A 16,956-nucleotide genomic window follows, 5' to 3' on the forward strand; every position below is an offset into this window, starting at 1 on the left:
CAAACATACTATTAATCTTATGCATGGAGATTAGTAAACATTATCGAAAAACAAAATTACAATCAGAGAAAATATGGATTCGAGGTGGGGAGCATTTCTTAGGGAAGGTAAAGTAAAAAGAAAATAAAGGAAAAGGTACATACATCAGCATATCTCTCATATCACATGCTTTCATGTTTCCAACTTATTAATTACTTATTCTATTTACTGTGGATTAATAGTGGAAAATCCCTTAGTGAGATCAATCTCATTAATAAACAGGACATGGTTTGAAAGTACTTTCTGCTTCCTTACCTTCCTTGCGTTTGTTATTTACATTTCACTCCTTGTTATTGGGTTTATCCCTCCTGCAAATATATACATGATCATGTATCCTGTACGTTCCATTGCGATTCATTGTGATATAGCAATCTAAGTGCCATGACTTATTGGTTAGCGCACTTAACCTGTTTAGCGCCTTGGATCTATTCAAATACTTTGCATTCTCACTTTATGTATCGTATCTGGACAATCTTTAAAGTTCTTTTTATTGGCCCCATGTCTCATCTACATAATCACAGTCTGAACTCTTAACCCTTTTCTTTAGAGGCTTGTCATCCGCTTTGATTGTTCCCGTTGGCTCTCGTGTTCTTGTCGAGCGGCTGGCGCCATCTCCCTATTGTTGACAGTCGCTTCCTAGGTGATCTGGAAATGACTGCGTCCTTTGCGTCTCACAAGTGTGAGCGGCCGCCATACTTTCAGAAACCGCATCTGAGCCCCATTGTTTGAGATTACAGTACGCCCAACATTCCAAATGTGTTATAATTTCACACAGACAACACTGCAAATTTTAACAAGCAGTTGCTTTACCTATATTAGATTTGAGTAGTCTATTTTTCCCCACTATGGTTTTCAAAAACCAACATTATCATCTTGTCAGTACTCGCTACTTATGTGTTAGATGTTTAAATCGCTTGGTATAGCAAATTGTGCTCCTTGAGAGGCGCACTTACAGTGAATGGCATCCATCCCAATTTTATGAGCTGCAAAGCTTGCTCTGTTCGTATTTCAAGTAAATGTAAATATGGGATGACAAACGCATAACATCGATTAGTGCCGCTCAATTATCACATTATCATATTTTTTCAAATAAAAAGGAATACCGCAGCAGTGTTAGGGCTAGCGGCATGATGTCAGGCAAATATGTCAATATTTTTCCGTTTGATAGATTGAAGGTAGATATGCACGAATGTAATTTAATTTGAACTAATTTAATGTTTGGGAATAAGAAACAACTAGAACACCAAATATGATTTGGAAAAATAGGATAATGTGATAATTCAGCGGCACTAATCAAGATGTTTTTCTGATCAATGCAATGCGTTTCTCATCCAATATTTATTGCCCGAGCAACATTTACTTGAAAAACGAAAAGAGCAAGCTTTGGGATGATGTCATTCTCTGTAAGTGCGCCTCTCAAAGAGCACAAATTGCTATACCAAGCGATTTAAACATCGAACACATAGGTAGTGAGTGCCGACAAGATAATAATGCTTTTTTTTAAAAACCATAGTGGGTAAAAACAGACGACTAAAATCTAAGATAGGTAAAGTAGCTGCTTGTTAAAATTTGCAATGTTGTCTGTGTGAAATTATAATACATTAGGTAGTTTGGGCATACTGTAAACTCAAACAATGGGGCTCAGATGCGGTTTCCCAAAGTATGGCAGCCGCTGACCCTTGTGAGATGCAAAGGACACAGTCGTTTCGGGATCACCTAGGAAACAACTGTCAACAATAGGGAGATGGCGCCGGTCGCTCAACAAGAACAAGAGATTCGACGCAAACAATCGAATCGGGTGTCAAGCCGCTAAAGAAAATAGGTAAGAGTTCAGACTGAGATTATGTAGATCAGACATGGGGCCACAAAAACGAACTTTAAAGATTGTCCAGATACACTAGATAAAGTGAGAATGCAGAGTATTTGAATAGACCCAAAGCGCTAAACAGGTTAAGTGTGCTAACCAATAAGTCATGGCACTTAGACTGCTATATCACAATGGAGCATAAAGTATACATGGTCATGTATATATTTGCAGGAGGGATTAACCCATTAACAAGGGAGAAAAAACGCAAAAGGGCAAACAAGTGAAATGGAAATAATAAATACAAAGAAGCTGAGGAAGCAGAAAGTACTTTCAAACCATGCACTGTTTATTAAACATGCATATGAGATTGATCTCACTAAGGGATTTTCCAGTAATAAACCACAGTAAATAGAAAAAGTAATGAATACATTGTAAACACATACTCAAGATAAATGTATGAAAGCATGTGATGAGAGATATGCTAACATAATAATAATAATAATAATATGTATATATCTTTTTTTATTTTCTTTTTACTTTACCTTCCCTAACAAATCCTCCCCACCTCCAACCTGTATTTTTTGTCATTGCAATTTTGTTTTTTGATGTTTACTAATCTCTATGCATAAGATTAATAGTATTTTTGAAATATAGGCCTGTTTAGAAAAAGCCTCAGAAGCCGAAAAACATGTCACCAAGAAGGTCTGAAATGCCAATTTTAATGCCCAGAAGGGCTGAAATGTTAATTTAAGCAATAAATCGAGAGAGATTAAACACAGTTTAGCACATCTTTCAAGAGTATCTGCAGTAATACTCTTTAATAACGGAGTGGGGCTTTTTCTCCGTTTTACTCTAGAGACGCGACTCATAGGTCAGAATTGAAGAAAACTCAAGTCGCATAGGCAGTGTTCTCTGATAAAAAAAGAAAAACCCACACACCTGTCTAAGTGATATGTAAAAGCTCAGCTCTTGTTTAGGCTCTAGTCTGTGCAGTCTTTCCTCCTCCTTACTGAGGTGTGGAGGAGGATAGAATGTTGGCAAAACAATTCACTGTGAGATATGAAAGTCAGAAACAACTTTTGGAAGAAAAGTGGGTTTAACTCTTCAGACAACTTTGTCCTTTTAAAAAATTGTAAATGTGGCTTACATGATAAAGCTTGTAATTGGCTCACCCTGAGGGCGGATGTTAAAGCGTTTAGTAACACTGTCTTAAATGTCAAAAGCATCAATGGACAGAAGACAAAAAGGAGGCCCAAAAGGAGCACACATTAGGAATGTCATTACTAGATTTAAATCCCAAACTGGGACTAGAAATGGGGTTGGAGGGAACGCATTTGTGAGTCCTTTTACAAATGCAATAACTAGTGGCATCTTGAAGTATGAGGTTACTTCAGACATGCACTTAAAAATTGAAAGCGCCACCAAGTAACCCTTAATGGTTTCAATATGGAGCCCCAGATTAGCTACATACAATAGGAAAGACAACACCATTGTTGTGTGTCACACTGAAAAGGATCCGCATTATTCTCCCTGCACCAGCTGCAGAACTTGTTTCAACGGCAGCGATAGAGATTTTGTTGCTGGCCTTCTGGGCGAAAGCAAAATTTCCATTACGTCGTCCAGGAGTTCCCAATCTGTAGATCTCAACCTCAGAAATCATGAGTGAAGGTTGAGTATCTTGACCTCTGGATGGAGAACCCGACCCTCCTCTCACGAGAGAAGGCCCTCTCTTTGTGGAAAACGCATTGCAGGGCAGATGCACATGTCCAGAAAGTCTGGGTACCCCATCTCCAGGCCCAATCCTGAACAATTAGGATCATGGATTTCTTTCTCAACCTCCTGATCACTTGAGGAATGATGGTGACTGGATGAAATGCGTATAGGAGTGGAAACTTCCAGTCCACTGCAAACGTGCCCCCTAGAGCTCCTCTTGTGTGAAATTCCCTGGAACAGAACAGCTCAGATTTCCAGTTGACAGAGGTCCCGAACAGATCTACTCTAGGGGTTCCCCTATGGGTGAAGATCTCTTGAAGGACTTCCTGAGGTAGTTCCAACTCATGGGAGAATGTGCTCTGCCTGTTCATAGCGTCTGCCGCCGTGTTCCCCTCTCCGGCTAGGTGAACTGCCAATAGAGAGATTCCTTCTTGAACCAGAACTGCATTGCCCCTCTGCACATTGGTAGTGACCCTACACAACCTTGTTGGTTGAGGTGGTGCATGGCCACTGTGTTGTCCATCATCATCAAGACATTCTTTCCATGTACAGAGGGCAGAAAGGCCTTCATCGCTAGTTTGATTGCCCATCAGCTCCAAAAAAGGTTGATGTGTAGTTTGGACTCTGATGTAGACCAATGACTGCTGACAGTCAGATCGTTGGCGTGGGTTCCCCACTCCATGAGTGAGGCATCCGTAACTACTGTTATCTCTGGCCATGGTTGCCAAGGTTCCCCTTTCAGAATGTTATCCTTGCAGGCCCACCACAGGAGATCCTGTGCGACCCTGTTCAGAACCTGAAGCAGTTCTGACATCTTGCCCCAGAACTGAGACCACTGGGTTCCGAGGACCCATTGGACGGATCTCATCCTCAGGCGAGCCTCTGGCACTAGGAAAATGCAGGATGCCATGAGCCCGATCAACCTCAAAAAGTTGAAGGCCGGAAGACGCTGGGCACTTTGGAATTTGGTGACCATCTGCAGAATGTGTTGAGCCCTCACCTCGGGTGGCAAGGCATCCCATTAACCTCCCCACCCCATGAGGACGCATCCAAGACTGTTCCAATGAACTGGAGCATTTTAAGATGGTATCAGGTGGGACTTGAAATTGAGGGATAAGCCCTGTGAAGAGGGTGGTAGGCTAAGCTGAGATGTTCCAGGGCCTGTTCGTGGGAACAAGCCCCGATCAGCCAATCGTCCATGTAGAGGTAGATGTTAATATCGCCTGTCCTGAGACTCGCTGCAACCACCGCCATCAACTTGGTGAAAACCCTCGGGCGGAGGTCAGACCGAATGGTAGAACCTGAAATTGATAATGATAACCGACAATGGCGAACCTCAGATACTTTCTGTGCTTGAGATGGATAGGCACATGAAAGTAAGCATCCTCAAGGTGCAATGACACCATACAATCTTGAAGTTGGAGGGCCTGAAGGATCTGTGAAAGGGTAACCATTTTGAACTTGGGTCTCGATCCTCCGTCCTTCTTGGGAATCAAAAAGTAAGGGGAGTACCACCCTTTGTTCCTCTCCGTCAGAGGTACTGGTTCTATAGCACCTTTCTCTAGCAGAGTCGAAATTTCCTGCAAAAGGAAAGGAATCTGAAATTTTGTAAGAGTGGCTCCTGGTGGATAATCCTGAGGCCTTGGGGAGGCAGTAACGCTGGCTACTGTTTACAATACCCAAGTATCTGAAGTAATGCCTTTCCATTCTTGCAGATGTTGATTGAGTCTGCCTTCCAACTGGGCTCTTGTGGATGGATCTATGTGATCACTACTACACCCTTAATGTCGACTTTCAAATTGTTGACTACCATTATAGCACAGCGCAGTGATCACATAGATCACTGTGCCCGTCTCCCCCTAGCCGCGTACCTTTTTGGCGGCACACTTCAAAGCCATGCTCCTGACTGAAAATACCTTTTTTGTCATTGCGTTGAAACAATCGTCCCCATCTGGTGGAATTGTGGGATATGCAGCGTGTTTTGAGGTGTAAGTTGCAGCTTGGCCCACCAAGCTTTCCGGTGTCGGGTGTCTGGACAGATACTCTGTCACTACTCGAGGGTCTGTACTTTTTTGTAAGATTTTTTCTGACAGCCAGGCTGGTCTCCGGCACCTCCCAATTAGCCTTCACCCTCTTCTGAAGGGCTATATGGAACTCAGGGTCCTTTTGAGGGCCCTTGTCCAAGATGTCCATAAGATCATCTTGCTTAAAGGGAGTGCGGGGGGCTGGACTGCCCCATCCCAAGAATCCTCTCACTTTAGACATTAGCTGGATCTAGGATGCATCAGCATGTTCTGCTGGATCAGGCTTCCCAAATTCCAATCCTGGCGAAGTGTCGAGGCCACTTGCTGTTTGCAAGTTGTCATAAAGGTCCCTTATTCTAGATTCCTCTGATGTGAGGGCCTCAGGGACATTAGGAGCGCCATATTCAAGCCCAAAGGGCGGAGCATCCTGATCAGATGGTTCATGTTCTTTGAAAATCGAAGATAAGGACTTAAAAAAAATCCTTTAGGAAATGTCTTAAAAGTCTTTTCAATTTCCCTCGACGGCATCGAGGGTTTCGACAGCTACTGGCATCACAGGCTTAGATGCCACCAATGTCGATGGAGGCAGTGAAGAACTCGACCAATGACTCAAAGGGGTCTTTGACGGATGAGACAGGGCCTGTCGTCGCTCGAGACCTCGAAGATTCAAGGGGTCAGAGGCTTCTCTCCCGGGCTCAAGGCTGAGCAGGTCTTGCCATCTGCCTATTTTGCAATCCTAAAGAACGTTATTCAGAGTGAGTGTAAGGGGGACCTCCTCTGTTCCCAGTCACAACACTCAGTGCAACTCAAGCCAAACCTATAGATGTGTGATATAATGTGAGTGCCAGGTAGCCTCGAATGACACCTCACTCCGACTATTCTCTCGCTAGCCACAAAAGGTGCAAGTGTAAACCGTTCTCTTCTGGTATCCTTCTCTACCTTGATCATCAGGAAGCTAACAATCGTCCATATTGGAAGTTATCCTCACATTTGCAGGTCAGGCCCCGGAGCTCATGGAGTGTCCCCTAATCTTAAATTGGTACTTAGTTGTTTCAACAACTAGAGAATGAAAGTGTCCCCTTTCTTCGACCAAACACTTTGTTGTGCCATTTCAAAGGGACACTTCATCAACAACCAGTTCAAAGTAATTGTCATCCCTTTCAGACAAGCCCAATCATTTGCCGAGTGGCGCAGAATTCAGGGTTTGGCGAGGAGGATGGTTGATGGCCAGATGACATAGTGGAGGGCAAGTACCTAGTGGGGTGGGGTCACGGGTGTACATGGCACATAAAAAGGAGCGGGCTAGAGAGGGTGATATGGCAAAGTGAAGAAAGTCAAGTGCGTGTCAGAGAGACTGGGGAGAGGGTGCATAGAGGCCATGATGGTGCGGGGAATGCAGCCAAATGAATAAAGGCAAGAGGGGGCAGAGAGAGTGTGCCCAGAAGAAATTCAGAGGGCTTGGGGGTGAGGGGGTTAAGGGCAGAATAAGGGTTCTGCCAAGAATACCAGTAGGCATAAGGGGGAGCCACCATTATAGATGTCATCCCCCTGTAAAAGAGGAGGTAAAGAGAATAGTGTGAAAGCATCATGAAGTAAGACACACACAACCGACAAATTCAAACAAACAATATTTATTACCTCAAATGTCAGGATGGAAACAGGCCTAACTTTCCCTATGCTAAGGTGGTATTTGCCTACCTAAATAAAACTAAGGAATCGAGTCAAAGAGTTCATCTGAAGAATCTGTGTCCAAACCCTATACTTGCCCTCACAACTAATCTATGCAATATGTAGGGATGTCAGCAACCAAAAGAAACCATGTCCAACATAAAGCTCTGAGCCTCTTCCAGCTCTCAGCTACCTTCCCAAGTTCAAAACAGTTTCAGTAAAAAGTCTCAAAATTACTTCTCGAGTACAGAATGATACAGTTCTAACCAAATCTGGGGGTTCCCTTCCCCAAGTTCCAAGTAACACATTTCCAAGCATGAAAGGACCTTGAGACTCAGTATCAGGGTTCCCTTCCCCAAGAATTAATTTCAGCAGCACAAAAATATCCTTATACTTGGGGTTCCCTTCCCAAGTTCCAAGTAACACAGTTCCACTTTAAAGTTCTTTGTCACTCTTGTGCCTTCTTTTTTATGGTTGGTTTTCCATGTATAATTTGTAGCTGTGCTGGCATAAAAGTTTGAATGCATTCTGCTTTCCATGTAATTTTCTATATGCAGTTTACATGTCATTCATTTTAGAATGCAGCACACACTGGTTTCACTTGGATTTAAAGTTTAATTTAGAATTTAGCATCGAATGGCTTTACTCGAATTGAAAGTTCCGTTTTACTTCTGAACTTAAGATGTAACAGTTCTGCTCTTTTGTAAGATTTTCACTCAGTTCGGCATGCAATATATATTGGTTGTACTTGTTAAGGTTTTCATTCGGTTCGGTATTTAATAGGCACGGGTTGCGCTTAGAACACTTTCCATTCAACCCGCTATGTAATATTTCTTTAGTTCACTTCAAACGAAATGTTCAGCATCGAGAGACTTTCGAGAACGTGTTTCCACCAACACGCGACCACTCTGATACAAATGATTCCCAGTATTTCAATATTTGACAATGGTTTGAATCAGAGACCTTCAAGAACGGGTTTCCTCACACACGCAACCATTCCGATACAAAGTATTCCTCAAACCGACAAGTTCAAACGCTCACGCATCGCATCAGGTTTCTCAATCGCTAGAAACTCACTTGTTGCGGTCACAGGCCTCCCAGCAGCGTGGATCATACCATCTTCTGCTCTTCACGTCAGGGGTCATACTCCTGCCCCTCAGTCACTCCTATGGCAACCTCTTGTCACAGGGGAAGGAGCATCTTGACCACAGGGAAAAGGGACAGCCTCTCCTCATGGCTCCCTTCACAATGTTCGATCTGCTCCACAGAGCCCCAGCTCCTTCGCCACGCTTCCATAGACTACCACTCTCTGCAGACCTCAGTGTTTCGGCGTAGTTTCCAATTAAAGGTCCCTGCTGATTACACCGACCGTCCTGCCGCTTCACCGATAGCTCTCGTTGGTCTTTTTGCTGGTGGGCTGGTTCCTTTTTATACACCTGCAGCCCCTTGGCAGGCTGCAGGTGTGTATGTCCAATTAGCCCCGCCTGACCACAATTAAAGGGACATGCCTGACCTCCAGTGCTCTTAACAGGAATCTTTGTAATTCCAGTACCAGAGTGGTAAAAGAGTGTAGGCTTCATTGCGCTTAGTTGCATATTCTTCGTCCCAGTACGGTCAATTGTCATGTCTGGGAAAACCAGGGGAACTGGCTTATAACAGCCCAGGAAGGGTTGGGTTAGTAGTCAATAGAAAAAGGGGGATACCATGTCTCGCCCAAAGGTACCCCACTCCCCAAGGACCCTCTACTCAGGTGACCCACCCTCACTTCTCCGCCCCCAGGGTCAGGATCGTCACATCTTGGTATACAGCTGTAATATGATAAAGATGGAGTGCTGAAATTGCTAAAAAACACAGAAAAGGAGCTGCGATGAACAGGCATCAACTAAACGCTGATGTGAAACAAGACGGATTTAAAAAAGGGAGCAGCATAAACATGTAGAACCTTATCCCGGCATGCACACAGAGCATGGCCTCTGACCATGTATCCAGACCAGTAAGGACACTGACCTACAACCTGTTTTGCCACTTAGTGGTGGTGTTACGTTTTAAGTAAACAAATGATTACAATTAAATAGCCTATGATCTAAAGAACATGCAAGCTACACATAATTGTAAACTGTCATTATAAATTACTAAAAGCCTCTTTTTCAAAGCTAGATTTGTTCTTTATAAATATATAAATTATTTTCTGGTAAATCTGTGGATTATACCTTGAATCTTACCTTTGTTAAGTAATCCATATTCAGTATGGAAGACTCCAATGAGTTTGGTGTAGCCGGTACGGACATGGGCAGAAACTGCAGCTTTAAAAGCATCGCCCCAAATTGCTGGTCCACCTGGCTTCATCTGAAAGCTCACCATCTCATACACTCCTGGGGTAAAATAACGTATGATTTTCTTTTACCTTCACAACACATCCAGAGACATGTGAAAAATAAGTTATCAGCTAAAGAAGATTAACAACTTTGAAAACACCCTTCCCATAAAAATGCTATTTAAAAATCAGGATTAAACCCAAAGAGTGTTCAACTGCCATAATTGATTTTCCAACATTAAACAATTTTTAAAACATGCAAAATATTTCACAACAATTCTGAAAACCCAACTTTAAATAAATAAAAATATTCAAAACTAATTATATAAAGAATAACCAAAGTTTCAAAACTGTTTAGCCATCATTTATAACAAAGTAAAGGCCCAACGTTTCTAAAACAAATAATAAGTTAATGTACTAGATCTAAACACTGCTTTCACATTTTTGAGAAAAAAATATCCAATTTTTGATTAATTAAAACATTTAGAAACCGGCTTCAAATAGTTTTTTCATTATGAATTGGTCATTCTACATAATAAAATAACTCCTAATGACTTGGTTAGCCAATAATTCATATCAATTTTAACCAACAATGCTGTTTTTGCATTTGCTAGGCTCATTATTGAACAGCAGTGCTTCATGTGCTCTATTCTTATGATTACTCATCTAACTGGCAAGTTCATACTAACACTCTGATGTTCTTACTCACCATCCTTCTCAGGCTTCCCTAATTGACACCATGGCACCAAGTACGCAATTTCATTTTCCTGCTTGTCCAAAATGGGCAGCATTTTGGAAATGTACTTTTCCTGCCATTGTTCGTCCTGGGCAAGTGCAGTCCGTACTGCTGCTCGGTGGGCAAAACTGTCTATGACACATGGAAGACAGGAAAAGGGAGAGATGGTTTGGTTATGCATTTTTCAAATTGGTCACTATAAAATTTCACAAAATTACATTCAGTTGAATAATTGAAACAACAATTAGTCCAAGCATACAAACGAGCGCTGAATATAAGATACACACATTAACATATGTTGCCAACTAGCAAAAGTTGAATCTAGAGCACACAGACCTTCTAGAATCCAAAAAACCTTTACGTATTTAGCCTGGTTTTAAAACAAATACAAGTTTGTTAACATACTAGCTCTTGTTCTCCCAGTCTGAAAAAACCCAAAGTAAATTGCATGTATTTGCCCTACCTCTTCCTTAATGCCCTCACCCCCCCCCCTCACATGCATACTCCTTTCTCCACACGCTAAGAATATTCCCAGGGTCCTACACTTAGGAGAACACGTTATCTTCCCAAAGCAAGAAAAACTGGGATACCTATATTTCACTGAATCCAATTTAACCTAATGAGAAATATTTTGTCTTCGAATTTGGTTGGGTAAGTGGGTCAATTTTAAAACATAGATGGGCGTGGGGTAAGAGGATAGGATGAGGTAGGGAGAAGTGGGGGCAGAGGGTCTCCCCCGCACAATAAAAAAAAATATATTTTTGTGTGAAGATTTCACCTATAGGTGAAGTAGATTCGGTGAAAACACATACATCCAGAAAAACTAGCTATCCCTTAGCTCATGGAGTGATCGAGTTATAAAGGCTAGCTCTCATGGGGGTTAATAGGGTAGTGAATAAAATAGGGTATCACAGTATCTAATCTGCATATTCACGCACCACCTGCACTATCATCCCCTATTACCACAATCCCATCCCAACATTCTGGGACAAGAAACAGGCTGCTTTTGATCTGAAGTTTCTATTGTATTTAAAATAATTAATCAAAATCCCCTAACTGTATGCTGGGGAAATCACCCACAATATTCTTTACAAATGAGCACAGGCCATTTGCCTACAAAAAAGAAAAAAACACAACCGACCAGCATTTGTCTCACTGATACACTGTTCACACAAACATCCATTCGTATAAAATCTTTTCACATATGAACATTCAGCTTATCATGAATTAAATTGGCTGGCCGTTTATAAGGCACTTTTACTTTCTCTAACACCATTGACAAGTGTTGGCAGAAGAGAATAGTTGTGTAATATGCAATGGATTCCCATATACTTTCTGATTTTGAGGGGAATTCTATTGTAGGTGTAGTGTATGGTTCATTTCCAGTTTGGGCATGTTTGTAAACAGGGTGTGGTGTTGGACTACTTTGCCTACAGGCTTGAGTTTAGTATAGAAGCTTTTATTTTTGAGAGCACACAATCTAGGTACATTTAAAGTGTCATACAAACATGAGAATAGAAATTTGTTAAAGATTAGGAGCCAGTACTTGGGTATAGAAGTCTGCTTAATGCAGAGACTTTTCTTTTCTGTGCAATATTATTTGTAAAAGTGACAATGGGCATTTAAATTGACATGTTCATGAGAATAAAGTGCACTAACTAACCTCCTTCCCACTTCACTTTAAGGATACAGCTTAATTTAGGATTTCTCTTTTTTAATGTAAACTATGGTTTCCACAGGTCAAGAAGGTGAATAACGTCCTGCACATCTGTGCATATGTTACAGGGTAAGAAACCGAGGAGAGCTGGGAGCTATTTAGATCCTGCTTAGAGCTTAGATGAGCCTGGTCAGCTTGAAACCAACAGCTACCAGGAACTACCTTTTGCTCCTCATGCCAACTGATGCTGAACTAACACCTATGTGAATTTGACTCTGTGCATTTGGGGCAATCTAATGTTAAGCCACATCTATACAACGTTTAAAGCATAAGGGGTCGTAAATAATGCACAAAAATGATATGTTTGCATCTTATAAGGAACTTAGAACAGCAGAGTGCTATTTACTAGCTCCTTGTTCCCCAGTTGTAGCTCCTGGTCACCAGTTTACGTTCGATACATAGGAGCTGCTTTTAGCTACTGCTTATCCCATCTTAATTTCTATCCCTGTGTACACCGTTGCACAAATTCAGCCATAAATTATCCCTGTGAAATCTCAGTAATGAATTTCACTACTGTCAGAGAATATTAGGTGCCCTGTGCAAATAGGCCTTTGGGGCAAACCAATTTAAATAAACATCCACATAGTGTCCCTTACAGCCCAGGTCCCATTCAGGGGCTTTGCTGGAATACCCTAGAAGACTCATTTGCCATCAGGTGTTTGACTAGTTCCTGGGATATAGCTCTTAAGGCACAGGGATTGTTATACTCACCTTTGGTTGGTCTTTAAAAGGCAAAGGACAGGGCGGCTGTAGGCAATCTCCAACAGGGGTAAGCTCTAGTCCTATCTATCCCCTGCTTTCAGAACCCCTCTCACGCAACATGGCCCTGTAGAAGGCAAGGTTCACGCACCAGGCGCCCCCTGGAACAAGGCCTTCTTAAGGGGGATTCTCATAACTTAGGCCTAAATTAGAATTCCACTCAACACTACTGTTGGAAAGCTCCCTTCATCTGCAGATTTTCCTAAGAATCCTCTGACCTTTTCAATGTGTTTGGGATTAAATAATTGATCAATTCCACCTAAGAGTGTCATTTGATGCAACAGTTTCTCATTGGACGGGTTTTACCATTGGTTTTATTTGGATAATGACACTCCCAATTCTTCTCCCCTTTATTTTGCTTGGTCAAACATATTTGATCATGTGACAGCGGGATGCTTCTCTCCTCCCATCTGGGGTTTTGGGTAAATTTGGACTCCAATCCCCGTTTTATCTGTGTTCTGCATTTCTCCCATTATTGAGGCCCACATTTTCAAAATCACAAGCAAATTTTGAATCCACGAGTATACATGTTGTAATAACTTATAATTCAAATAGGTTATGGAACTATGTAAATGTATTTGTGATTCCTAAATGTTAATGTACGATGATATATGATTATTGGATTCATATTATGGGCAATACATTCAAATCTGGTTTCACTTTTAATACAGACAAAGCATTCTCAAGATATGAGCGATAAGGTAATTTCATTCTTGTACAGTGAAATCAAATATTGCAATTTCTTTTCTTCATTTCTGTGTTTTGGAGGTCCCCATCGAAACGAAATAGTTAACTAAAAAGGCTTGCTTAGGGCCCATGGAATGCATGCTATCAAAACAGGCATGCAGATGGTTGTTAATTGCCGAGCCACAGGTTAAAAAGGCAGATGTCTGGCTGGAAATCTGGTGTTTGAAGTACTGTCTTAGTTAAGAAACAGATCCATCCCTTGTGAACTGGCCATGGACAGGAACCTAGGGAACACTGCAAAAATGAGGATTTTAGAATGTGAACCAGGCCGATATCTCTGTACTCGTTATACTGAGCGAATGGAATTTTTTTTACAGATTGATGATGTTCATATTCTGCCTGGCCTGACCTCTGTCCTTGGAAACAGGGCGTAAAAAGGTAAGACAAGACCGAGCTCCATTTGAGCATTTTTATTTTTAAATGATATGCAATAGCAAACATGTCTCTATTTGATTTCTTAATTCAGCATTTGATCATGTAATTTAATACAATATTTATGCTGTCTACTGCACCTAAAGATAGTTTAAACTTACTTGCACATTTGAAAACTTTTTAAAACCACTTTTGTGTAACATAGGTGCACAAAGGAAAACTTTCATTTAAACATTTTGCTTAATGGCAATTTTTGTGAGGTGTTCGTCATAGAGGTGAAAAGACTACGCAGTAAACATTTTCTTTCATAGCAAGTGTCTCAGTTGCATTACATATTCTGATACAATAAGAGAATGTCGACACTAAGGTACACAACAAATATGCTTCATGTCTTGTAGCAGGTAGGTAAGAGTATGTACAGTAGCAGACAAATAGAATAGGTTCAGAAAGTATCTAGTCTTTGAGATGAGCATTCTTTGGTTCTTACATTAATAAGTAAGGGTCAACTATAAGGCCCACATTTAACAGGAGACTCAAAATAAAGTTTTTATGATGGGGTATTCATGGGGTACTGCACCAGATCTAGTTACAAATTAGTTGGTCTCTAATATGAAATAGCAGGGAGAGACAGTTGTTCTTTGGCTGAGACAGATATTATTTTTGATGCTGTCAGACTCAAATAAAAAGTATATATTCAATGCTAGAGATGGGGCAAATATTCAAAGCTAGGACCTAGTTTTTGTGATTAGTCATGAAGTCTCGCTTTGAAACACATTGTTTATTTATATATATAGCGCCTATACACAATCATATCATATCAAGGGGGGCAAGTGGACAGTACCTTGCAGGCAGTTAGTTTCAGCATTTTCTGACAGCAGCAGCTCCAATCATCACCATCTAGTGGCAGCAGTGTAGCAGCTGACTTGTGTTAGTCAAGCAAGGAGGACAGTTGTGGAGTCACTGCAGAAGAGAAGTTCTGGAAACCTACCGGCTAGCAATGGAAATGCAATCATCACTTCTTTGAATACTGATGTTCTCTTGTGGTACTCTGTGCAGCACGGATGCGTTAGGTTTAACAAACCTCTGTAAGGAACTCATGGTCGCAACAGTAAAGACAGACACAAGTAATCACGGTTCAAGGGTGTTTATTAAACTGTATAGGTAGGTTGGAAAAACACCTAATCTAAACCTAAATCTAAGATGGGAGCAAGCTATGACCATCAAAAAATAATAAGGCAGTCCTAGTGTTGTCTTGTCCAATAAAAATGCCTATACTAAAAAAGAAATACTATTGCCATTCCTTACAACTAAATACAAAAAGATTGTGGAATAGCGTTTACAAGAAAGAAAGAAGTGTTCAAAAATGATAAGTCAGGATTTGGTAAGCAGGGTTCTCCCGCCCCCACGTTTTGAGCACGGGACAAGGCAGATCTCCTGACCACAGCACACGCTTGAGCTTTCCCAGCATGAAACAACAGTTCTGTTTTCAGCTATCAGGACCATCAGTGGTTAAGTCTCTTTTCTCCAAAAAGGTTCCTTTCCAAATGTATGTTGGGTGATGACTTTTCACCCCTTGGTCCCACTCTTCCGAGCTTCTCTTCCGGGCTCAGACACCTTTCAAATATCAGCCTCCCTCCATCGGGTTCACTATGGCTTATTCTTAAAACAATTTCACCTGTGGCATTCACAAGCCTTAATCTCTTCTTAAACAGTTCACTGTGGACATCACTCTTGCCAACTAATGTCAATCACACAGTTCTTTCTGTTTTCTCACTATGCAGGATTCATCTCCCTTAGCTTTCCAATTAAGTCAAAGACTTTCGACTTCACAGGGTTTTTTCCTAGACCCCTGTATGACCACTTTGACCTTTTCCTTACGGCTCTCTTAAGGCTTTCTTGGCAGAAGCCCGCCAAAAGGACGAACAAAGGAACCCCGACCTGGGTTAGGAGTTTAGAGTAAGACACGAGAAAGAATTTATATTAAAGTTCTGGCAATTAAAACCTACCGGAGTAAAGTTAATAATAAAATAGACCGGCGGTATGTTAGAGGCTGTCAGAAAAAGTGGTAGCCTCGAACAATGGGAAAATCCCATAGGAAAATATTTGCGGTCGAATATTTACGGTAGCAACCACTGCCGCCAGCCAGAAACTTTAGAGAGAGGGACTTTACGGTACCCCCTCGAAGATGAACCTAAGGGACAAACTATTAACCCTTTCCAGTACCTCCATAGTAAGATGGGTTGTACTGGTTTTGTTCATAAAGATTGACTAGTAAAGTAAATGGGGACTTTACATGCCCTGGGAGATAGCAGTCAGTCCCAGGGTATGGAGTCTATGTTTGGGGGTTGCTACGACACCCCTGTGTCACTGCACTGAGGGTGCTGTGTAACACATGTGAATAAAGATGGTTCCTATGGGGGCGAGAAAATCCCATAGGCATTAAACACAAAAATAGCCTAGAACACACATAGCAAGCATGCCTAAGAGTGGGAAAAAGAGCCTCACTCTTAGCAGGTAAAAAAAAACAAACCCTTCAAATCCAGCAAAGCTGCTGGGGGACTCTATAGGTAAGGGAAATTAGCCATAGAATGAGAATTCTCCCTAACAGCCGTCACCTTACTTGAATGTATCGTCTTGATCAAAGATGGTAGGATCGCAAGGATGAACGCAGACAATCTGAATGGAGACGGTCGCCATTCCCGCTGGACCATGATATCCATCCTCCAGTATCGGAGTGTGAGCCCATGCAGCTTGGGAGCACCTGAAGGTCCCGTCACACCCAAAGAAAGAGAACAGAGAAGGAAGGGTGATCTATGCTTCTATTGTGTCAGCCATGACCATCCAGTACAGACCATCCTGATAAGAGACATTCCTAGGGTGGAAAACTGCAGTGCTCTACATGTAAGTGGAAGAGATTGCCGAGCGATATGGCAGTCTCTCCTACTTTAAAACCCTCAGTGAAACCCATCAACCCACAACAGCATTTTATCATTTTGGTTACCCTCAAAGACGCTACTAAGGAATGGGTGGATGTATTGCCCATGATTGATAGTGAAGCTA

The 16,956-nt window shown here is 41.7% G+C and overlaps 1 protein-coding gene across 1 annotated transcript in view; it reads right to left on the minus strand.

Annotated features, from left to right (window-relative positions):
• The window catches only part of LOC138516032 (protein NipSnap homolog 3A-like), a 239,634-nt gene that overhangs the window by 81,655 nt on the left and 141,023 nt on the right, over nt 1–16,956 (minus strand). Inside the window, exons 3-4 of the mRNA XM_069630841.1 lie at nt 10,275–10,433; nt 9,474–9,623 (exon numbers count right to left, since the gene is read on the minus strand). Of these exons, the coding sequence (XP_069486942.1) occupies nt 9,474–9,623; nt 10,275–10,433 (309 nt within the window). The remainder of the gene's footprint in view (nt 1–9,473; nt 9,624–10,274; nt 10,434–16,956) is intronic.

This window comes from Ambystoma mexicanum, chromosome 6q (assembly GCF_040938575.1).
Source record: "Ambystoma mexicanum isolate Mex_15411 chromosome 6q, UKY_AmexF1_1, whole genome shotgun sequence".
Taxonomy (NCBI): Eukaryota; Metazoa; Chordata; class Amphibia; order Caudata; family Ambystomatidae; genus Ambystoma; species Ambystoma mexicanum.